Raw genomic sequence first — 25,537 nt, forward strand, 5'->3', positions numbered from 1 at the left:
GGCTGTCCAGCTGTTAAATGCACAGAGATAGACAAGTAAACAAACCCCTTCAAACAAGGTTACAGGAAACACAGGAATTCTAGCAGTCAGTATTTGGTTATCAATAGTAACTGAAAGTGACAGAGTTATAGTCTGTTAAAATCACATCTCTAAATCACAACAAGAAGTAACCCAATATATTTGTGCTATGATGACATTAAAATAGACCTCTTTTCCTCGTTATGACAAATAGACAGAGGTAGAAAGGCCAATCTGGTTGTGTATTTAAAACTGCCTGTTGGTTTCAGTCTTTGTGAAAGGTGCCCAACTCACAGCGCTGAGCACGGTTTACTAGTAGCAGCAACAAATGCTACTCAGAGATTCCCTTATAGATCTCACCACAAGAGAGTCTGCAGGTATGTTCAGGTCACAGTGTTCCCTCTAAGCTGAGTTAGTGCGAGCTAGCTGACAGTTTTGTAGCCTCCAGCTCACACATTTTTGTCTTAGGAAAAATGGCCCCAGAGTAAACTAATTTATGCAGTAGCTCACAATTTTAATGTCAGTAACTCACGAAGTAGAAGTTTTGCTCACAGGACTCCACAGCTTAGAGGGAACATTGGTGTGTTGTTTCTCTGCTTAAAATATCACCTGTGGCAGAATGGTCAACAAAAAGGAAATGGATAAACAAAGTTATTGGGGCTGATCACATCACTGTGTCCTTGAATTTTCAACAGTTCCATCAGAGTTACACCTTATATTCCCCAGTAAGAACAACACATCAACCCTACTTTTTTCTATGCTGGTATCCCAAAACTGCTAGATAAAATGTGAATGAAGAACATCTGGGATTTACAAGCAAAATTGAAAGTATTAATCATGCCACATACTTTTAAAAACCCTCTTCTAGAATTCCCTTGAAACATTCATATACAAGTATCCTGCATGTTCCCTACTATAGCTCCTATTTCAGTTAGTTTCCAGAGAACCACAGTTTGGTCAAAGACAATCCAAATATTCAGCAGCTCAGTGGAGATCAGGCTTCATTCACAGCAACACACTTGCCTTGCACAATGTACATGGTTAATACCTGGACCAAACAAGTGCACTGGAAATATAGGTGGGAAAACCCAGCTCCGTGTGAGAGAATGCATTGCCCTGGAGCAAAGAGCTCAACAATCCCACTGTCCCGAAACTGATAATGAGAAACTATGTGCTTTGCAAAGCTTTCCACATCCCATGTAATAACTGAGAGCCTTAAAGATTCTAGCCACATGCAGTTTGGAAAGTGACATACAAACTTTGCCTGACCCACATTATTCCTTAGCTTCCTCCTCCTCCTCCTGTCTCTTTTCTGTGCAGTGCTTCTGAAAGGTTAGAGACCTATAAACAACATAGTCTTCCTAGCAAAGAAGAAAGATCTCACCAAACAGAGAAAATTCATCCTGGATAGAAGCCAACCCATCTTGGGGGAGGAGGAGATCTGTCATACAGGCTTCTGAAAAGCGCTTTTTGCTTTAGCACTTTAGACTCTAAGCTGATAAGGCAAGAGAGTTAAGTTCCAGTTTCCAACCCACACAAGACATGGGAGAAACTCCCTGCAGCAGAAACAGGTGGCATGCCGTTCAAGGATTACAACAAATGACAATTCTCATTTCTGATTTGAAAGATTTTAAGCAACTGGAAACAGAATGCAATGTAATTTATGGAGAGCAAGACAAACACAGCATTTTGTGTTTATTTGCCTGAATTAATTGTCATTAGTACTGTTACTAAAACAAACGTGGTAAACCTGCTCCTTGATAACATGAACATTATAAATATTATTAGAGAATCATTCAGGGTTTTTTTTTTTTAAATTAAATCCATGTGGTCTGGAATGAAAGATGAACTTTTTTTTTCCAATTTAAAAAATCACTTGAACTCAATGTTGATTTTTTAAAAAAAAAAGAAAACTGTCTTTATCTCTAACAGTCACAATGAAGCAAATGAAGACAGCGATAGTAAGCTAATTAGCACTTATTGTACCTATGTAAATCTAGAACTATTAAGAACAATTTGTCTTGCTAGGTTTTAAAACACAAATAAAACCTTCAATGAGTTTTGCCAGTCTGGGGCTTATCCTGGATGCTGGCTGAAATACTCAATTAAAGAATTCATGGATATTTACTTACAGAAATCCTGTGGCTCCATCCTTCTCTTTGGTACCACAGCGAGGGAATGACTTAATGCTTCTCTGCAATAAGAACTGTATTCTTGAGCAGCAGATGGTTTCTGATGCTCTTTCATGAGCTCCTTTGCACACCTTTACCTGGCATTCAGTTCAAGTCAAAAAGAATAAGCATGTAGCTTTGCTTATGTTTAGAGTGCCGATGCCCAGTTGTGCTCCGATTGGCAAGCACCTCGCAAACAGCAGCCAATCAGTGAGCCTGCTTTTTTCAGGGAAACTCCTGCCCATTTATTTAGCATCTTCAGAGTCCATATTTCCTAGGAGGAGAGCAATGCACCCAATATCAGAAAGAGGGGGGGGGGGGGGAAGAGAGAATAGTGCCTTTTCTTGCAGCGTGTCCCTCCCCACGATAGCTATCCTGCTATATTTTTAGGGCTGAGGAATTGTCTAGGGAGGGTTCGGATTCATTCCCAGCTTCCACCTTGTAGGGAGAAGAGGAGGGAGAGCGCCTGAGCTCAACAATTACTGATTCCATCACCATGGAAACTGACTGGATGCAGTGAGCTGGATTTGTGTAGAACATCTGCTGCCAGCCTCATAATCAAATGCAATCTCATCTCCTTCCAGCCCCCTCTGACTGCTTATCTGATTGGGAGTTTACTTTATATGCGTGCTATGACAGATAAAACCTGAAATATAGACAGACAGAAGAGAGAGAGAGCATGCGTGGATGTGTGTACAAACACAAGTGTTCGTGCAAGGGCACACTACTAGCAATCACTAATTACACATTTACATGGCTACAGCTGAAAACATCCAATAGGTGACAACAGTAGAGTAGAAAAACCTGAATAATGTTTGAGAGATGTGGGGGGGCTACTGCAAATTTCTAAAAAAGCATAATAATTAAAATTTGAAACTGTCAATCAGTTTGGGTTTCAGTCGTGCTGTCCCTAATTCCTTATATAACAGTACAGCAGACAAGATATATGCTGGCAAATCTTTTTACTTAAGAGCTGAAATGAACAACTGGAACACTCAGGGGTGCAGCGAAGCTGGATAATTTCAAACTGCAAGGGGGGCGAAACTGCATGTCTGAATTCCCCCTCTCTTGCACACACAAAACTAGGATGTCAGAGACAAAGGTTTCTGGCTCACTGTGCAAAATACTTCATATTAAATCCTCCAGCTTTCATAAGTCAGAGAGACTTCCACAACATACATAGTTACAAGTTTACATAAAGTGACTTGCACAGGGGTAGTTTGCCCTGGCACGGATGGTGTTAGCACATTTCTTTGTGGTGTTCTCATGCTTTCCCCATCTTTCTCTCCCATTTTGTCCTCAGTCTTTCCCAAACCTTTGCTGTGATGTTTTGGGAAAAATCACGGCAAAGCTGGGATAGCTGTCATGAGGACAGGAAAGACTGGATATTTGCGGTCTGTGTGCAATAGCATCATTTTTCCTGCCCTGCTTTCCATGGGAGCTTCCCTGCCCCATGCCATCAAAGGTTTTTTTTTTCTTTTTAAAAACGGTAACTGACATATTCATATATAATAGTATACTGGCATGTCAATTACCATTTAAAAAAAAAAACTTGAAAAAAAGCACACATGCCCATCAGGAAAATCCAGGGAAACTTGCCAAGCCCCATTTGCCACTGCACTTTACAGGCACCTGCAGAGGCAATAGGGAAACCACAGTAGCCTGTTCCCATGTGGAAAGCATTGAAATGCAAACACTATTTGCTTAAGGCTGTGGCACACAGGAAACACGCAGTTTGTAAATTTATTTGCTCTTTTCTTTTCCCTTCTAGCCCGGTACTAATGAAGAACATATGCAAAACGATCAACTATGAACAAAACTGTGAACAATTAAAATAACTGAAAACAATCATCTAAATCAAGAACGCCCCCCCCCCCCCCCACTTCAAGTCACTGTTAACACTGGCAACTGAAAATTAATCCGTGCTGGTACAGCATGGAAATCTTTAGAGGTTTGCCTGGGAAGATATAGGGTTGACAGATTTTTCCATGACCTACTTCTTTACGTAAGAGGCTATTAAGCAAGCAAATTTCCACCTGGAGTGTGGCAACCACGGATGGTAGAGTTTTATTAATCAAGGAGAGCTGATACAATCAAAGCAAAAACCAGGATAAGCAAATCTGTTCATCAGGTCAATTCGTTCAGGAAACACATGCTATAACCTAGAAAAGTAAAGCATCTCCTTAAAAAAAACTATTGAGACTAATACAATCCTGTATCTACAGGTTTCAATGGACCTGCCATCAGGGTCACACATTCAAAACTTTGCAAGGTGCCCAGACTTCCACCAGTGGGGCCAGGACACTAGAAGCCCTCTCACTGTTGCCCCCCCTCCAACTACCAAGAATACAGAGCATCACTGCCTCAGACAAAGAGTTCCATCTATACCTTGTGGCTAATAGCCACTGGTGGACCTCTGCTCCATATGTTTATCCAATCCCCTCTTGAAGCTGTCCATGCTAGCAGCCGCCACCACCTCCTGTGGCAGTGAATTCCACATGTTAATCACCCTTTGGGTGAAGAAGTACTTCCTTTTCTCAGTTCTAACCCGACTGCTTGGCAATTTCATTGAATGCCCACGAGTTCTCGTATTCTGAGAAAGGAAGAAAAGCACTTCTTTCTCTACCTTCTCTATCCCATGCATAACCTTGTAAACCTTTATCATGTCACCCCTCAGTTGACATTTCTCCAAGCTAAAGAGCCCCAAGCGTTTTAACCTTTCTTCATAAGGAAAGTTTCAACCCTTTAATCATTCTAGTTGCCCTTTTCTGCACTTTTCCCAATGCTATAATATCTCTGAAATCAGTGGCATTCCATCTTGGTATCAGCATGAGAATGTGTTTCTAGGAGGCAGAGGAACAAAGTGTGGAAAATACTAAGAAGGGTCCTGACCTGGATGGCACAAGCTAGCCAGATCTCATCAGATCTTGAAAGCCAGGGTTGACCCTGGTTAGTACCCAGATAGGAGACCAAGTGAAGCTCAAGGTTGCTATGCAAGGTAGGCAACAGCAAAATACCTCTGAATGTCTCTTGCCTTGAAAACCCTCTGGAGTTACTGTAATTCAGTTGTGACTGGATTACACTTCACACCACACCACACATGAACTGGACTGGCTGAGATTCCACAGTGTTGGTGTCCACTGAGATCCACAAGCGATGTTGCTGCTTGCACATTTTCAGATAACTTCTGTGGAATTTCTTTCGCAAGACTCAAGTGCATTAAATTGGCATTGCACAGCAACTGTGCAAACTGGCCTACTTCCCATGGCAGAATGTATCTTCAGTCTAACATTTAAAAAAAAACATTATGCGGATACTGGCAAACTGGGCTACATGAAATATTTGGCAAGGGGAAAACAAACCAGTAATGAAAACAAAGTTCAGTGCAAAGCCTTTTCATCCACTGAAAACAGAGTGTAGGAAGTACATTGATTATTTTAGCAAAGTTGATGGTTCTGCTCTAAACCAGCAACAGGATGATATGAAGCATTGGACATTTCTTATGGTGTTAAGAGTTGCAATGCATAGAGTTGTATTTTAGGCTCAGCAATTTCAGAGTGCAATTTCAGTTACTTATAAGGAATGCTGGAGATTTCTCCTATTTCTGGCGAGCCCATCCCACCTGCATCACTTTTAGGAAGGATTTCTTTTTGTTTGAGAAGGGACTGGCAGGGAAGGTTGGTGAGTGGTGGGGATGGTACAGAACCTTATTACAGACTACACTCAAATTTGGAGTGATCTGAGTCTTCCTTGTAATGGGGTAAGTGTATACAAAGGAAATAATCTCCCATTATTACAATTAATTTCCAAGTAACATAAATCAATTCACTTAGAGAAAATGACTGCTTTGGGAGATGGATTCCACTGAAATCCCTCTGCCAACCCTGCCCTTCTCAGGCCCCACCCTCCAAAGAAACCTCTAGGTATCTCCCAACCCTGAGCTGGCAACCCTAGGCAATGGCTTTATGAACTGGGAAAAAGCAGAATTTTCTGAATGACAATGTTCATATTCTGAACTCTTCACATTCCAAATCCACCTCCATCACTAAACTGAAACCCAAGTAATCAATCATTCTTCCTAGGACCCGTTCTCCATTCCCCTACCCTGACTGTTCTCCCTGTTTCTTCTAGCTTTCCCAGGAAGGCTTGTTTGAATATCACATAACCGGACTGCAGTTAGTGATTTATTTACTTATTTTATTCAATTCCTATCTTGCCCTACCTTGCAAGAGGGCGGCTTGCAACATTAATAAGACAATAAATAATAATTAATAAAAACCTCAACCTGATAGCTTCCATTTATTCCATAGACCCCTTTTTGTTGGTAGTGGGTTGCTGCCTATGTATCTGTTCCATTAGCAAGCTGTGCTTTCCTCTGGCAGAAAGAGGAGGCTGCCGCTGATGTAAGCGCCTGCACTAGCAGAGCAATTTCATGGGATCCAATCCAGCAGTAGATGCTAGTAATCCATACTGATGGTAGAAGTGAAATATTATAATGACACCCAGTGAAAGAAAACAAACATTAATATTGCCACCAAAAGAAGGAAGGGAGGACCATCCATTTGTTCCAAATAAAGTAAAGAAGGCACCAAAGATGTCGTTTCCCAACCTAAGTAACCATTTACAAAAAAGACAAAGCACACATATTGGTCATGGGGATATAATGGCCCACCTTTCAGGATCAATGTATGGAGGAACGGGATAAACATTTGTATCTTTCATACTGAAAATGCTAAACGAATGATAAGGATAGTAATAGGCAAGTTCTCCCTTCCACTGCAATGCACAAGTACAACTGATGCTACTTATATAGTTTTCTCTATTAGATTTGTACTGCCAACTTTTTCAGCATATCCTTCAGAAAACTGCAAGTGACTGTTGACACTGTTCTTTCAAGTAGGAAGGACCGGCTGTTGGGAAGCACTCTGTGAACTTCCTTCTCCAACAAACCTATTTCAGATTCAGCCCACACATGAGGCCAATTTTGTCTACTTTCTGGCTAATATTTCTAATGACTGTTGGAGCTGTTCACAGCTTCCTTCCTTCTAGCAAGCTTCCCATGAACTAGTCCCCTGAGTCCTATCTTCCTCTCTCACAACCATCCATATGCCAGGGATGCCACTTATCCTGTGAATATCACTATGGAAAGGGGAAGGATTGCAAGAGACATGTGCAGACCATTTGTACTTAGCTAACTGTCCAACACATGACATTTAGCCTACTTGCTTTCTTGCACTTCTTCACTCATAACTTTGAATGTCATTTTAGAAATACTGACAAAGCAAGAAGTAGCCCATTAAAACACTGTTTCCAATCACTGCCAGCTTTAGAAATGGATGCAAAAACCAAGAGTTGCTTGCAAAAACTGAACATAACATAATTCTGCTTCAAAGGTGAGCTTGCTTACTGCTATAATCTCAAGGCAGAGTCTGACTGCACATGATACAGAAACCATGCATAAGATAAGGGACTGGTCAGTACCTGGGTAGGAAGACCACCTGGGAACCTGATGAATGGCACCTTTAGTTCCGTAGAAGGAGGAAGATATAATTTTTAAAATCACTATACAAAGCACACAGCGGTAATGTCAGAGTGATAAAAGCAGACTTGTTAACAAGCAAATCTAAGTCAAGTACCAAATCACAGTAAGAGGAAATCAATATTGCTGGACCTCAGGCCTTGCTTTTGCATTATCATCTATCTATCTATCTATCTATCTATCTATCTATCTATCTATCTATCTATCTATCTATCTATCTATCTATCTATCTATCTATCTATCAGCATTTAACATTTTTATACATCATTTCAGCCTGGCTTCCTCCCCTTAATCTGGGATGACAACTGCTATGATCACCCTAGTTGACAATTTTTGTGAGATAGACAGGGTATGGGTGATGTTGTTGATTCTCCTGAACCTCTCGAGGGCATTCAATATCATCAACCGCAATATCTTTCTTAATACACAGCAAGAACAGGAAGTGGTGGATACCAGTTTGCAGTGGTTCTACTCCTATGAATTGTAGGTAGGTTTCAATAGATGGTCCTAGGAGATTACCATTCTAATTGTTGGCAGTTGTTTGGATGGGAGGGAGGGGTTTCTTACAAAAACTATTCTGCTCTCATAATATTCAGCATCTACAAAACATCTGGGCAAAGTTGTCCAGAAATTTTGGGAGTCATGTCATCACTGAATTCTATGGCACACAATTCCATTTCTCCCTCTTTTAAAAAAATTAAGTCCTGGTTTAGGAGGACTGACCTGAAGTGGACTGAACGCAAATATTATATCACTTTTGTGAGCGTTCCAATGGCTTTCAGCTAACATTCACTGTGTTGGTCTTTAAAACAGTCACGGTTTAGGATATCTGAAGTCATGTTTTCTCCTTTACAAACTTTCCCTCTGCAGAGGGAAGTGAGCTCAGGCTTGGGGACTCAATTACAGTTTCTATCTTTGTCAAAGGCAATGCTGTCATTTACTAAGAGCAGGGCCTTGTAAATGATGACCTCCAGATTGTGACATTCTCTTCTAGAGAGAAATGCATAAATTAACATGACCAGGTGCTTGGGGTACAGGTGGTTGGTTAAGACCTTGCTGTTTCGTAGGCATTTCAATCAAAAGTGTTGGTTTATAAATTATGACATTTTCTATTTCTATTGCATTGTTGCTTTCATTATACTGTAATTGGCTTTTAGTTGGAGTTAACCACTTGAGATGGAAAATAAATAAATACAATTGCCATCTGGTGGACATGCTGTGCCCATGTTTATTTGTTACCTGGGAAAGACTATTTCACATAAAAACCCACCATCCCCAAACTAGTATTTTTCCCTTTCATCCACCCAACTTAAGGTTATCTATTTGTAGCCTGCATTCTCTCACACTACCACATTATTCTATAACAGGGAAAAAACCCACAGGAGCATATAAAACCCAGACACACAAGTACCTAAGGTTAGGTTAGGTTTATTTGATTTATATCTCACCCTCCCTGCCAAGGCATGCTCAGGGAGGCTCACAATTCATAATAAAACAAGTTAAAACATTAAGTTAAAACAATTCAGGTGCTAATTTCAATACAATTAAGATTAAATATTACAGCTGACTCAATAAACTTCAACATCCCAAGCTGTCACTTCCAAACTTGACACTAGGGGTGTGAGCTCAGTATATACCAAATCAAATAAAACCCCCCAAAATACTTTAGCGGTGTTTTTCGGGTATTTATTCAGCTGAATACAGATCAGAGATCTGTACTTGGCTACCAAAATAGCCCTGGCCAAATAAAAGCTGGTATGAATCAGCTTTTATTTGGGCATAGCTAGAAGGTATTTAAAGAGACTGTGGTTTCTTTAAATGCCTTCTGAGTTCATTCATGCAGTTGTGTTGCATCATCACGGCAACTCTCTGAGCAAACTAAGCAAGTATTTAAACTTTAAATGGTTGTTCAGTTCACTTGCCGAGTTGTACAGCAGCAGCACAACTGTGAGTGAACTCAGCAAGCATTTAAAGTAGGGATGGGCATGGAACAGGAAAATGCTGGTTTGTGGTCCATCAGATTGTCCAAACTGGTGCTTTGTGTTGTGATTTGCATGGTTGCCCAAACCAGTTTGTGGTTCATTGGTTTGTTTGGTTCAGGAGGTGTAAAACTCACTGGGAGTCTTCAGGAGGCTCTCCTCCACCTGCCCTCCAAGTTTGGCGTAGACCAAATTTGGAATGCCCGAATTATAGCCCCCCAAAGGAGGTGCCCCAAGTAAAGCTCAGCTTCAGCTCTTACAACAACTAACTCTTCTATCTTTGTGTCGTAGAATGAGAGCTCCATGATTGGCTCCCAGAGCTGCCAATCAAGCTATGGACAACCGCTATGGGTGTTTCTAGGGCTCCCAGAAGTCAACCCTTAGCATTGCCTAGAAATTGATTGAATCAGTGCCAGGCTGTCTGGGAAAACGAAGCAGAAAAACGAGCCAAACAACCCAACAAGGAAAAAAGGCTGTTTGCTTTCCAGTTTGGACATGGTGTGAGCAAATAAACCAGTTTGAAATAAACCATGAATCAACCTAATTCATGCACGAATCATGATTCATGGAACGCTTCATGCCCATCTCTAATTTAAAACTTTAATTCCCTCTGAGTTCACTCAGGGAGTTGTGCTGCATTCCATCTCTTAGAGTGCAATTCTACAGTGGAGGGCTTTTCTCCACAAATGGTGCACCATCAATTCACACATTTACCAGAGTGGTGAAACCACTATGAATAGATATCTTTGGTCAATATTTGAACTAAATGTTGTGATACTGATTCACTATATCCAAGAAACCCTTAAAAATATGAACTGAGTTGTTTATGACAGGGGTGGCCAATGGTAGCTCTCGAGGTGGTTTTTTTTGCCTACAACTCCCATCAGCCTCAGCCAGCATGGCCAATGGCTGAGGCTGATGGAAGTTGTAGGCAAAAAACACCTCGAGAGCTACCGTTGGCCACCCCTGGTTTATGATAATCCCTGTCACCTCCAACCAGTGCAACAACAACAAAATTCATGGCTGCTTTGACACTGCATCAAATGTATGAATCAGTCCACTTCTTGCTGTCAAATGCTGCCACATAAAATAATTAATAAAAATTACCAGCACATTACTTACCAGATGAATGGGAACTATTTTCCATTTCAAAATATTTATAGATAGGATTAAAAAAAAATTGAAACCAAGACTCAGTGGGCATATAAATTACCTACCTGACCATAAGAAAAGGGTATCAAAGGGTATCTAGCCAGCATGGTTGTGAGATCAGAACAGACCAATCTGAATATACGGTAAATATGAGAAATATGAAAGGATCCAACCACAAGGAGTAGTAACTCTGCTCAGGGCTTTTCTTAATCTGGAAAAAGAGGTGCTGGAACTCTCAAGAGGAAGGAGAAACAGAGCTGCCCTCATGAACTTTTAAACATTTTTTTGATAATTTCGTTCCCATGAAGAGGTTCCAGAACTTTGTTCTGCTGCATTCCACCAGAAAAAAAGCCCTGATTGTGCTGTTCTAGTAACCATCACCCTTAGTTTTTGGGGGGCTGGTCTGAGTGTCATTCTGCCTTGGGTAGGAGATTAAACTCTGTGACCCTTTGGTCCCTGCCAACTTTGTGACTCCACGTAAAGCTGTACATCAGCAACGATGTGCAATCAAGGCAATAAAAGAAACATAGGCTTTGGAAGACAGAGACTTTTGCATTAGGACAAAATGAGATTGCCTCCCTTCTCGAGGCAGCTATGCCATTTTGATTGCAGTAGAAGGGAACCAACAGCAGAAATATAACAACGGTTTCCACAAAGAAAAGCTATAAAAATCTCATTGTCAAGAGCACTATTCACTGTGATAACCTTATTTCAACTGAAACAAACACTGAAACATAATCCCTTCCTTTCCCCCTTTTATTCATCTATAATGTGGTCTATAGTCTGGGGAGCTCTCAGGCTGATATTCCATGCACTGTGACTTACAAAATGAAACTCTAGTATTATATGCTTACTGACATTTACATCGGCGGGAATTCATGCAGCAAAGAGCCATATGCTGCACACTGCTAATTTAGCTGAAATATGAATATATGAAGCAAAAAATACACAGTGATGATATGATCTCCATCAACACCTTAAGCGCACTGCGAACGACCTCTTTCAGTGCAATCCATTATTCAAGAAGCAGTGATGGCTCAAGTCAACCTACATCACTTCAGCGGCTGATGGAAAAAAACCCCATGTTTTCTTTTATGTTGCTGGTTTCCTCTAGTGATTATCAGCAAACACATGATCTATGGTGTGCTCTCCAAGGACTCATGATCAACACACAGGATCACTTTGTGACCATAGTAAAAAAAAAAAAATTGTCTGCATGACTTTCATATAAATTGATGGCCTTGGGTCAGCCATAGCTCTGGCAGGGGTTGTCCTTGAAAGGGCAGCTGCTGTGAGAGCCCTCTCAGTCCCACCCGCCTCACAGGGAGTCTGTTGTGGGGAGGGGGGAGGAGACTGTGAGCCACTCTGAGACTCTGAGATTCGGAGTGGAGGGTGGGATATAAATCCAATATCATCATTATCATCATCATTTCCCATTTTGTTTCAAAAGACATATTTTAAGCATTTGCAATGGCATGCTAATTAGGATCTGAGCTATCAGCAGCATGCTCAAATGATTTCATTACATTCACCTGCAGCCTGGACGAATCAAGAAGCATTACCACAAATGTTAACAATACATCTGAAAAAGTGGCTGCATGAATTAGTATTAAGATCAAGCAAGTATGCATCACCTCAATTCTTCAAAGGTACACAGAAAGATCATTATCAGTGGGCATTCCGCCGCTATGGAATGTTCCACCTCCTTCATCTGAGAAACTTACTAAAGCCAACACCTGTCCTTCTTCAAGATATGCTGTAAAATTAACTGAAGATTACTTCTAGTCTGCACATGTGATTCTTTTCCCTTCCCTTTCAGGGAGAGTGTCTCCTTGTAAAACAAACCACATCCACAGAAAATATGGCAAATATGTAACTTTGCTGTGAATACTCAAGAATCAGTGGCTACCTATGGTTGAGTAATACAGATGTATATGAATCACAGTTCAAGGCTGGCCCAAAACCACAATGTCTAATCATGGTTTGTGGTGGCTTTGCAAACCATATTTAGTGTTACATCTATTAAAACAAGCTATGGTTAAAGGTGTGGTTTCCTCCTGATCCCTGTGTGACAAGCAAGTTCTAGTTAACTTTGCAAGCTAAACCATGGTATCACAGCATATCTGAGGTCTCAGCCAGGGTTAAGACAATGGTTAGTGCTGCCCATAGTTAAGCATTATTTCTGCACTTTGGTCACTGGCTCATGTTTGAGTTTTTGTGTCTGAAGAATGGGGGATGGATTTTGTTTCAACATTAAAGAAGCATTTTCAAGACTACCCTCTTCACCAGTACAGCTAGATATCGGTTTTGCAAAACAAAGATCTGAGGCTCTTGAAATGACTGAAGAACTGCCCAGCCCACAGGTATCACAAATGATGCACTGAGCTACATGCTTCTTGATCAGCTGCTCAGCCAGATCTACAGTGGTCACTCCTAAGCATCGTTACAACTTGGACCATATCAGTAATGTGTTTGCCATTGCTGGCTTCTTTGTGGCACAACTCTGGTATTCCTTGATAAGGACTAGAAAATGAGTAGAGTCTGTCACTGAGTGCTGCAACATGATTGCAATGAGCAAGAATCATCTGAGATTCCTGGAGGATCGCACCTTATTCGGCAATAGAGGGGCATGAAGAAAAAATAACACAATCAAATGCAGAGCTAGAGAACACCTGTAGCATCTATAATATTAAAAGTGTAGAAGGGATTTTAAAAGTCTATAGAACTACTCAGGGCTTTTTTTGTAGCAGGAACTCCTTTGCATGTTAGGCCACACACTCCTGATGTAGCCAATCCTCCTGGAGCTTACAGTAGGCCCTGTACTGAGAGTCCTGTAGGCTCTTGGAGGTTTGCCTACATCAGGGGTGTGTGGCCTAATATGCAAAGGAGTTCCTGCTACAAAAAATAGGCCTGGATCTACTCAGGATTTCAGTTACTCAATCACAATGCTAATTATTTTGTGATCTGTGGCCTTTCTTCCATGACTGAACAGATCAGTCACTTTCTAGAAAATGCCCACCAGTCACCTTTTCAATGAAGCATACTTTATTTTCCTTACTGAAAAAAAATGTGACAAATTGAATACTCCAATCAATACTGTTCCTATTACCCCCACACCAAGGCAGTGACATCTTTGTGTGTGTGTCAAATCAGCCTTTGCCAAGTTGTGATATATATATATGTGTGTGTGTGTGTGTGTGTGTGTGTGTGTATAATCTTTTACCTAGGCACAGTCCTGTGAATTTCAAAGTGAAGCCCATTGCAGGTACAGGGATGAAGCCAGGGGGCAAAACATAGCAGCTGGGGGTGGGGGGGTGGGGTTATGGGTGCTAACGTTCTTACCTCTTTCTTTTCTGGTAGCTGGTAAAAAAAAAAAAAATGGCCAGGCCAAGTTTCACTGGTTAAACCTGCCCTGATTGATTTTCAAAAAGCACCTCTTCAAAAAGCACCTGAACTTTAAAAACAAAACAAAACCTTGTGCTGTTTCTGCTATAACATGCCATGTATGTGGATAGAAGATAGATAGAGATAGATAGATAGAGATAGATAGATAGAGAGAGAGAGAGAGAGAGAGAGAGAGAGAGAGAGAGAGAGAGAGAGATAGAGAGAGAGAGAGAGAGAGAGAGAGAGAGAGAGAGATGATGATAGATAGATAGATAGATAGATAGATAGATAGATGATAGATAGATAGATAGAGAGAGAGAGAGAGAGAGATAGAGAGAGAGAGATGATGATGATGATGATGATGATAGATAGATAGATAGATAGATAGATAGATAGATAGATAGATAGATAGATAGATAGATAGATAGATAGATAGATAGAGGCCACATATTTGACAAGAATAAGCATTGCAGATCAAGTTTTAGAATGCTTTCATGTCCTTTAAGGCGCTTTAACACAAAATCTCTTTTGAATCTGCCTGACAGAATGTGCAATGGGAAAATAGCCAGCCATTTTAAAACCAAATGATAGCACCTTGAACCACACAACACTTCCGGAAGAATTCTCCCCACGTCGCGTACAGCAAAGAATCACCAACAGGGCTTCCCAGACCAAGATCCTTTATACACAAGTTGTGCTGAGTCTGGGCTAAGAAGGCTTTCAAATTTGTTAGTGCTTTGAACAGATCCAGGTGGTTCTGTGGACCTTTCTGTTAATAGACTGTATCCTACCAGCTTTTCCACTGGTGAAATAGGCAGGAGAGGCCACTTTCGACCAATGGAAAGGCTAAGCTAGGGATCATGGAACCCATGTGGGTGAAATCCATATGGGACCTGGGGTTCAGTGAGGAATGGCAAGATTAAATACAACTGATGAAATACAAATCAATATTGTTACTCCTGCGATTCATCTTGTATTTCTCCAGGCACAGAGAGGACAACAGTGTTCCAAGTATCAATATTTGTGGTACTCAAGACAGCATCTTGGTCGGTTATCCATGACTGTATTCACTCATCATTTTCCACGAAAAAATTTCAAACTGGAGCAAGACTGAAGCATGGGTCTGTCTTTTCCCATCACTACAAGGAGAAAGTAGCAAATGAACCAGGCTGTGGCACATTAATTTTATACAGTGTCTCTCTAATTATTACTACTACATTGTTAGAAATGTTGTACCCTGCCTTTCCAAATATATGTCCAAAGCAGTAGTTCACATTCACTCTAAAACATACCAACGAATTTAAAAGACCCCAGCTAAATCGCCAGTTCTTTCCAAGGACAGATTGCATAGTGGAAGAGATTTTGCATTCCAATAAACGTGGTGAGGCAGAGAGGCACGCAAGAATCTGAAAATCTGACAGGCTGAAAGTGCCCCCTGGAAAGTGACAAATCAGTGGGTCTAAGGACAGGAACAGAGAAAGAGTGGTGAATGAAGCAAAGCTCTTTTTATAAATATCCATTTAAAATGCGTTTGCTACATTTCCAATATGCTAAGATGGAAGTACCCTGAATATGAAGCAAATGTAAAATGTTGCTTACATTAATATAATTGCTGAAAAATATGCTAACCTGCATAACACAGAGCTCCAAAGCCCTTTCAGAGAAAATGATTCTAATGAAGTAGACCCGATAACCCTCAGTGCACCCAATTATTGTCTTCCTAACAGGTTCCCACTGTAGTTGATTAGAGGCACTCTTTCAATTAGAAACCTCACTCATTTTACATAAACTGTTTAGCAGACTGCGGTGAAATAAATTAGAATTACAAAGAAAATGTTTCGGCTTATATTCACATCATGCCTAATTGATAAAGCAGTGTATGTATAGGAATTATTGGTGTCCTAAACTGCACAGTAGAGGGTAATGACCTCAGGAGGGATAATGTGGAATTTAATTTGCACTAATCTTGCCCAAGAGCAGGAAATGGAAAAATGTACTCTTACCAGGACATTGTATTTTGCAGTACTGCCATCAGTTTAGAGTCATTCTTGTCAAATGAAAGTCTAACAACGCTAACAGGTACAATATTCCCGATTCATCAGCATTTCCCTTGAGTACGTGCAAAACAGATTTTCTTCAGAAGGTCAACAGAGAAGTAATTACATTCATCTACTTTGCAAATTTGCAAAAGGCCCACAAGGAAACAATAAAATGCCTTTGTTAACATCTCTGAAGTGAAGGTCCTTCAGTAGGAATAAGTGAAAGGAAGAGGTTTATATTCTAGACAACGGATTCTGTATTTGATTTTTTAAAATTTTAAGTCACAATTCATCCTTCAACTACTAGGAAAGCTCAACAGTGTTTGCAACAAATGACCACAGTTCAGGCCTAGAATTGTAGAGTGTGACACAATCTTAACATTACAAAGGATATACGTTTGATTACACTCATCAGAAGAAAGATTTTACGTTGAAATCTCAATCTTCTTTGAATACAGCAACGAGCCTAAACTATATTTAGTGACAATTAAGAATGTTTGTTATTTCTTTAAAAATCAGCTTTCCTTTTCCTGTCTCATCTAAATAGGAAGTAACAAATACATTAGGGCCAAATCAAATGGGAAATTCTCCCATGTCACCCTCCCAGCACAAGAACTCATACACTATATTAGCGATTTGCAAGCTTCTGATGTCATATTCCACCATCACTCTATCAAAGAAACAGGAACCACTGTCATAGGAACAAAACAGCCCAGTTCTTCTGAGAAGGGCATTTATATATTTACAGGCATGCTGTTATTGTATTTATCATTGCAGGCGGACATGGGGATTGATATTGAACTAATTCTAAGTAACTGTTATGGAGATGGAAGCCCTGCATCCAGTTAGGGGTATGTGTACCATTGGTTGAAATTCACTGTCCTATACTGGTGGTGGAAAACACTATCAAGCTGCAGCCATTTTATGGTGATTCTAGGGGTTTCAAAGCAAAAGACAAACAGAGGTGGTTTGCCATTGCCTGCCTCTTCACTGGAGCCCTGGACTTCCTTGGTGTACAAGTACTAACCAGGTTTGACCATCCAAGATCTGGCATGATCAGATTAGTCTGGCTCATATAGGTCAGGGCTTGCCCGATATCCCTCTCCGTTTATCGGTCCTTCTTGGCTATGGCCCTGTTGAATTCCTTTCTACTCCCATCATGAGTCAGTAAACTGAATTATTAGAACTTGCCCTGGAACTTCAGTTTCAAAAGAACAGGGCACTGGAAGTATAGGTCAATTGTAGCTCCTGCCAGCCTCTTTTCTTTATTTTATGCAGCCTGGATTGTGGAAGCAAACAGGATTACTGGAATCGAAAATAGTATTCTGCAAGCTCAAGGAACTCCCTGATATTTCAGCTATGCACTTTTATTCATTTCCTGGTTATTTATATGTCACCGGGTGTCCACAAGAGGTCTGTTCTAACCTGTACACCAACATCAGTCTTTCTGATTCACCACTAGCAGGAAAACACAGCAATCTTAACCTTTCCCCACTTTTTGAACTCATTCTGGCTTCTGATTAACCCCCAAAACATGTGAAAATATCAGATGCCAAATGCAGACAAAATGATTCTTGTCCCAGGTTAACCAATTAGGTAAACTAGGCTTTTGGTCTCTCTAATATTGACCCACTGCCTCACCATTGCCGGAATATGGGGGAAGCCTTGCAATGGTTCTCATCCTTCCTCCGGGTACGGGGACAAAGGGTGATGGTGGACGAGCAGACCTCCCTGCGACACCCACTCATACGTGGAGTGCCACAGGGAGCTATTCTCTCTCCCATATTATTTAACATCTATATGCGCCCCCTTGCCCAGATTGCCTGAGATTTTGGACTGGGTTGTCACAAGTATGCTGATGACACCCAGCTCTATCTGTTGATGGATGGCAGACCATCTTCTTCCCCTGGACATCTGTCCGAGGCATTAGGAGCCATAGCGGGATGGTTACAGCAAAGCCGACTGAAGCTAAATCCAACTAAGACGGAGGTCCTGTGCTTAAGCCGAGGGGGGATGGGTCTGTGCACCCAGCTCCCAGCCTTGGATGGTGCTGTTTTAGTGCCAACCCAACAGGTGAAGAGTTTGGGAGTGATCCTGGATGCCTCACTTCCTATGGAGGCCCAGGTCACAGTGGCTGCCAGATCTGCCTTCTACCAACTATGCCAGATCAGGCAGCTAGCACCCCCCCCCAGACCTGGCTACAGTGATCCATGCAATGGTCACTTCCAGATTAGATTACTGCAACTCACGCTACGCTGGCTTACCCTTGAAACTGATCCGGAAACTGCAGCAGGTGCAGAATGCGGCAGCTCGCCTGCTGACTGCATCACCTGCATGAGAAGCATGAGGCCAGTGCTCCGCGGCCTGCACTGGCTGCCTATAGAGTATCGGATCTGTTTCAAGGTGTTAGTTCTGACTTTTAAGGCCTTACGCAGCCTGGGACCAACACACCTGCGAGACTGTCTCTTCCCATATATGCCCCAGAAGTCGCTTTGCTCGGCCTCCCAAGATCTTCTGACTATCCCTGGCCCAAGAGATGCCCATCTTGCCTCTACCAGGGCCAGGTCTTTCTTGGTCCTAGCCCCAACCTGGTGGAATCAGCTCCCTATGGAGATCCAGGCCCTACCTGGCTTGTTAGCCTTTTGTAGGGCCTGTAAAATGGAGCTGTTCCACCAGGTTTTTGGGTGAGACGGCAGGCATCTATTCACTAGATCGATTGGCCTCCCCTACTGTACTATCCTACTGTGCTGTTTGGCTGCATCATATTACTACACCATCTTGGTCCTGTTGAATTATTCTGTTGGACTGAACTACGTAATTGGTTTTACTGTTATGCCTGAACCAATTCCGCAGGGCTTGCAAAACATTTCTTTTTCAGTTGGCATTCGAGACAGAACCTGATTAACTAACGAGCAGACACTTAGCCATCTTATGTACATCAGGACTACAACATTTTAGCACCTATTTTATATGTTTTATCTATTTTAAATAACTTATTTGTAATTGATATTTAAACTGTTATGTTGTTTTATGTGAATCATGGGACTCCCATGTCTGTTATGCTGTTTTATGTGAATCATGGGACTCCCATGTCTGTTAGCCGCCCTGAGCCTGCCTGGCGGGGAGGGCGGGATATAAAAATAAAATATTATTATTATTATTATGCTGTTTTATTGCTATGTTGATTTTACTGTGATTTTATTATTCATGTTGTGTTCCGCTTTGAGCCCCTATGAGGAATGGGTGGAATATAAATAAACAGATAATAATAATAATAATAATAATAATAATAATAATAATAATAATAATAATAATAATAATAATAATAATAATTTTTGAAGGTGTAGTGCCAGGAGCAATTAGAGAAAGCCGCCAGATAATTCTCCCGCACGTGTACTGGCTGGTTTATCCAAGAAGCAGAGCATGGATTTGCCAATTAAAAATCAACTTGACTGCCTTCATAAAGCCTGATTAGCTCTTGCTATGCTCCTGACACTGGAGAACAGCAGACTCCAGGCAGGGTTTTGGAAAACCTATTCTACATAGGTTATTTGCCTAGATTCAGTGCTGTTGGGAAGCAAGAGTAAGGGATACCAGCCTCCTGGTGGATCCCCCAGGATCCCAGCTTATCTCCAGACTACAGAGATCAGTTCTCCTGGAGAAAATGGCTGCTTTGGAGGGTAGAATAAAGAAGTCTGCAATTCTTTTTTAATCAGTATTTTTCAGTTCATGTCTACTGGACACTCCCCCCCACCCTTCCAGAACAAACAAACTGGAATTTCAAAAAAAAAAATCCAGATCCAAATTTGCTGGTCCAATAGACCCAAGAAGAACAATAGTGGTAAAAAAATACCAGCCCGATCCTGTTTAAACCAAGCAGCAGGAGAAGGCAGTGCAGAGCTGCCCTGCTGGGGAGCTGTCAACTCTCCACTGACCCAGCTGATCTTGGGCTGACTGATCTCAGCCAGCCACAGTTGAGGCGGTGGTGAGCTGAGAGCTTCCCACCACCCCAGCTGATCCTCAGGCAGACTCCTGCAGTTTAAAGGGACTGCATAAGCCTGCCCAATGAACAGCAGAAAGGCAGGAGCAATCTGTTTCCGCCTCTCTGCTGTTTTCAGACCTACCCAGAATTCCTGAATATATTTGGGATTTTCTCAGTATTTTTTCCTGAGAAAACCTGGATACATTTGAGGAGCTGAAATATATATGCTTAAAACATATATATGGCTCAGGTAGATCTGAAAGCACACCCCTTGAGGAATCTATGGCTCTGTATCCCACTGAGGCCCTTGCCCTCCCCAGGCTCCACCCCCAACTCTCCAGGAGTTTCCCAACCTGGATCTGGCAACCCTAGCCCCCTTTTCTTAAAATGAAAACTGAGGAAAAGCTCCCCAGTGGCACTGGATAATTATCTCCCCAAGGAAAGGAGCAGAGAAAATGGCTGCCAAGTGGGCAGGACTGGGGAAATCTGAACTTTCCAACTTATGTGGCAGCCATCTAGCTTTGCTGTGATCTTACCCCAAACTTTGCAACAAAGCAGCTTTGGGAAAGATCAGAGATCAGCCAAACCACACAAACTATTCCCTGTATGCAAAACATTTATGTCATAGGAAGTTCTAATTTATAGGCGCTGAGCGCTAAGTAAGGGAATGGTACTGCCGTTCTTATTTACCGTCGACTCTGTGACAGTGACCTCTAAGCAGCAGGCTCTGTTCCTCCTGAACATCTGTACCTCACAGCCCAGTTTTTAATTAGCATACGAAATGCACTTACCTCAAAAATCTCTGCTCGCTTGCTGATGGCAATTGTACTATAGGATGCTGTTCGGCAGAGGAAACAGCAGACAGCATTATTCATTTTGCCAGTGCTGCTTTTGCACAATTAGCCCTTTCCGGTGAGCAATTATTTATCCCTAACTATGCCTACAGTGAGAAGCCGCTTGGGAAAGGCCAGGCAGCACCCGCAGCACAGCACACTCAAATGTTCATCAAGGAAGAAAAGAACGGGAGGAGGGGGGGTGATTGATTTTTACGTCACAGCTCATTGAATGTCCAAGCTGGCTTGTCAGCAAAGACAAACCCATCTAACCACACTAGAGGATGCATGGGAGAAGCACCTCTTTCAAAGACCTTGGGCAGCTAATTACAATGCCTTGCATCAAAGTGGGTGTCTGTGGGCTTTATCTATAACAGAAGCTCTTTCAAAAAGCTTGGTGTGCTCCACTTGGAGCAGCTAATAAACCCAAATAATCAGACAATCTGGGCAAAAAAACCTCATTCAGAAGCAAAGATCACACATGGTGTCTCAAAGGGCTGCGCTGTGAATGTGCTGCAATTAGTTTCTGTTCTACTGCAATTCAGGTCTGTCCCGTCTCTGCAGTTAGTGCCCTGTATCTTACCAGTCCACTAAGCTGAGTCTGAAGCCTTCCTCAAGCCTGTCTAAGGAACTCATCTTCAGTGGGAGAGCAGCTTCAACTGGAAGATGGCTCTTTAGGCCAGAAGGAACTTCCTCCAGTCTAAGACAGGAGAAGTGCCAGTATTTAACAGTGTTAAAGCTGCAGTACTGCAGTCCGAAGTTCTGCTCACGACTTGAGTTCGATCCCCAGTGGAAGCTGGGTTTTCAGGTAGCCGGCTCGAGGTTGACTCAGCCTTCCATCCTTCCAAGGTCGGTAAAATGAGTACCCAGCTTGCTGGGGGGTAAAATGTAGTTGACTGGGGAAGGCAATGGCAAACCACCCCATAAAAAGTCTGCCGTGAAAGCAATGTCACCCCAGAGTCGGAAATGACTGGTGCTTACACAGGGGGCCTTTCCTTTCCTTTAACACATATGCAGTCATCTCAGGCTGTAGCCTTCCTTTTTTGACTAGGAACAACTGTTGCTGGCAGAGGCAAAGCTACTGTAGGTTGCAAGAAAGGGCAGTCAGAATCACAGCTGAGTTTCACTTCCTGTTTCCCCAGCTTCTCCATCTAATCTTTGTATTGGTAACTGCTTTGACCCAGGGGACAAATCACAACATCAACCTGTGAAAAAGTTGGCATGCTGGTAAACAAAATGGGACAGTGAAGGTTGCATTTGGCCAGGCACACTGCATACCGTGTATATTGATGGGAGGGGGGGGGGGACTGGCATGCAAGTAAATAAATGCTTTAGAAATTTCAGCATACAACAGCTGTAGCTCTGCTTTCAATGCACACATATGTAAGCATGTGATTTGCAATGGGTGAAGATTAGGATTCCCAGTCTTTCCTCCGCAAATGCTGGGAGATTTTAAAGGCAGTGCTGACTGAATTTGGGGAGGATGAGCCATTACTTCTGGGTTACGCTCTAGGAGTTCCCCATAATTTCTAAGGTAATGGCCATTTTTACTCTCACTGCCCTCAGTTTCTCAAGGATGGGAGGTTGGGCCAACAATGGAGACTTACTTGCCGGAGGTGGGCAGATGGCAAGCCTAGAGAAAGTAATACCTGTGTAATAGCTAGACCTAAGTGATGCTTTGTTAGGACAGATCTCAAAGGGCACGAGAGCACCAATAGGGTGAATTTACATGCAAATTTTCACTCTTAGAACTGCCATATTGTAATTTCTAATGTTTTAAGCGTTTTGCATTCTGCTCTCCAGGATCCTGCCTGCCCTTCTGCCTCTCAACTGCAACAAAAGTCCATCCCAGCTTGAATATACCCCTCCTTTAGGGATGGAGCAAGGAAGAAGATATGCTGATCAAGATGGTTTGGAGGGCTGCAATGGTCGCATACCCCTGATCCAAGATAAATATGCAAATGTCTATGACAGGGACTCTTCCAGGATTTCGTAAAGTACAGTAGAGGATTAGAAGAAATTGCATTTATATCCCACCCTCCACTCTGAATCTCAGAGCAGATCACAATCTCCTTTACCTTCCTCCCCCACAACAGACAACCTGTGAGGTGGGTGGGGTTGAGAGAGCTCTCCCAGAAACTGTCCTTTCAAGGACAACCTCCATGAGAGCTATGGCAGGCCAGATTAACAGTTAGGCCAAGTAGGCACTGGCCTATGGGCCCTCAAGCCTTTAGGGGGTCCCATGCCAACTCCCCCCTGCCGTTTTTTCTCCTGCTTGCAGCCCTCCCAGCCTGCACGTGCAGCCAGCAACTGAGCCGCTCTTTGCCTGACTTGCCTGGTGCTGCTGATGCTGTTTGCCTCTCTCTGCCTCTCCCCTGCAGCTTTGTCAAAGGGGCTTTTGAGAAGGTGACCACAGGCTGCAGCAAGGCTCCAACTCTGAGATAATTTCTGAGGCCCCCCAAAAATTTTCCCTTGTCATACCCATTCAAAGCAGATATGGACATTAAGGAAACTACAGCTGCTATCAGTAAAACTTACTCACTGAACAAGGCATCTCTTGAAAACGAAATAGCAACCCTTAAAAATGACATTTTTCTCAAGACCCGTGCTGAGCAAGAATCATTTTGGAAGCTAGTGCCTAGAGACAAATTTCCCAACTTGAGAAGATGCAGTGAAGCTATACACTCCTGTTTCAGTTCAACTTATTTGTGTGAATTTGCGTTTTCCCATCTGAAAATGACAAAGAGTACACAGCGTTCCAACATGACAGATGAACATCTCCAGGATTCCCTGAGACTGGCCCTCATGCAATATTCACCCAACATCAAAAAGCTGGTGGATGAAATGCAGGCTCAGACGTCTCACTAATTAGCAAGAGCGAAGTTTTAAAGATTGCGCAAGATCAACCTGGATCAATACTTGACCTACATTTAACACAAATTACTCAATAAAAGTTAAAGAAAGTTATTAAGACAGTTAAAGAAAGTTATAACAATAAAAATTTAAGAAAAACTGTTCACAGTTCTCTCTGGATCTTCGTCTCTCTATTTTGTTTTTGCTTATTTTGCTTACCAGTAAATGACAGAAGGTGCATTGTAAATGGGGGGTGGGGTGGTGGAACCCAACGTCGGTGGGTTAAAATCTAATTCGAAACTAATTTGAAACTTAATTTTCATGGTGATAGATCACCAGCGCTTTTGTCCGGAAAAAACAGATCACGACCTGTTCGAAGTTGGACATGCCTGCACTACACCAAACTGGCTCTCACAGCATGATCAAAAAACAGAGCTTCAACAAAGCTCCCTTCTGTCATCCCAAAGGAAAATTATCTATGGCAAATGTGCACATAACAAATTACCCCTACACCCATATTTAGAGTCTATGTGTGTTGGGGGTGGGGAGAGCACCCATCTTGCTTACACAGGCAGAATATGACTGTGGACTATGCGCATTGATATGGACTAGAATGGAAGAGTGAGTGTCTTTGGCAAGATATTAGGATAGGCTATGACAGAAAGGAAGAGCATTTTGGTGGAAAATAATGAGTTTTCACCCATCCTTCCTTTCTCTGCTGCTCCTCAGGATATTCTGAAGCTAGCTATTAAGGACACATGAATTGATAACAATAATTCATTTTAACCCCCCCTTCCCCCGCTTTCTCATTTTGAGACAGTTTCAATTATTTTTCCCTCCATGTGAGGTAGCATTACTATTTTTAAAGTGAAAATTGCATATGTATTGGGAAATGGCCTTTAGAAAATATGCCACATATCAGAGCTGCAGGAGAAAAATATTTCTTTTGAGATAACCAAATGCAAAAATGTTTTGCTGGTTAAGAGGGAGCAAGTGACCATATAAGGAAGCTCCTTAAAAACTAGAATACTCAGAGAGAACAAAATAAAGTGCCTTCCTGTATGATGCAAGGGAAATTTTCAGACTGCGCAAGTGACAATTTTTGGGTACGATACTCCCCTTGCCAAAAACATTACTTTCTATCTTTTTATCTACAGAAATCTTTAAGAGGAAGACGACTGCAGATTTATACCCCGCTCTTCTCTCTGAATCAGAGACTGAGAGTGGCTTAAAAAAAAAAGGTAAAGGTAGTCTCCTGTGCAAGCACCAGTTGTTTTCGACTCTGGGGTGACGTTGCTTTCACGTTTTCATGGCAGACTTTTTACAGAGTGGTTTCCCATTGCCTTTCATCTACACTTTCCCTCCAGCAAGCTGGATACTCATTTTACCAACCTCGGAAGGATGGAAGGTTGAGTCAACCTGGAGCCGGCTACCTGAACCAGCTTCCACTGGGATTGAACTCAGGTCGTGATCAGAGGGCTCCAACTGCAGTACTGCAGCTTTACCACTCTGCACCATGGGGCTCACAATCTTCTATATCTTCACCCCCCTACAACACCCTGTGAGGTGGATGGGGCTGAGAGAGCT

The 25,537-nt window shown here is 42.1% G+C and overlaps 2 protein-coding genes across 2 annotated transcripts in view; both read right to left on the reverse strand.

Annotated features, from left to right (window-relative positions):
- The window catches only part of ELMO1 (engulfment and cell motility 1), a 90,960-nt gene extending 88,485 nt beyond the window's left edge, over positions 1 to 2,475 (reverse strand). The window contains exon 1 of the mRNA XM_060247647.1: positions 2,151 to 2,475. The gene's annotated coding sequence lies outside the window, so the exon portion shown is untranslated. The remainder of the gene's footprint in view (positions 1 to 2,150) is intronic.
- Positions 1,293 to 25,537, reverse strand: part of LOC132577939 (engulfment and cell motility protein 1-like) — a 262,139-nt gene continuing 237,894 nt past the window's right edge. Inside the window, exons 16-17 of the mRNA XM_060247729.1 lie at positions 21,056 to 21,102; positions 1,293 to 1,379 (exon numbers count right to left, since the gene is read on the reverse strand). Coding sequence (XP_060103712.1) covers positions 1,293 to 1,379; positions 21,056 to 21,102 — 134 coding nt within the window. The remainder of the gene's footprint in view (positions 1,380 to 21,055; positions 21,103 to 25,537) is intronic.

This window comes from Heteronotia binoei, chromosome 10, assembly GCF_032191835.1.
Source record: "Heteronotia binoei isolate CCM8104 ecotype False Entrance Well chromosome 10, APGP_CSIRO_Hbin_v1, whole genome shotgun sequence".
NCBI lineage: Eukaryota > Metazoa > Chordata > Lepidosauria > Squamata > Gekkonidae > Heteronotia > Heteronotia binoei.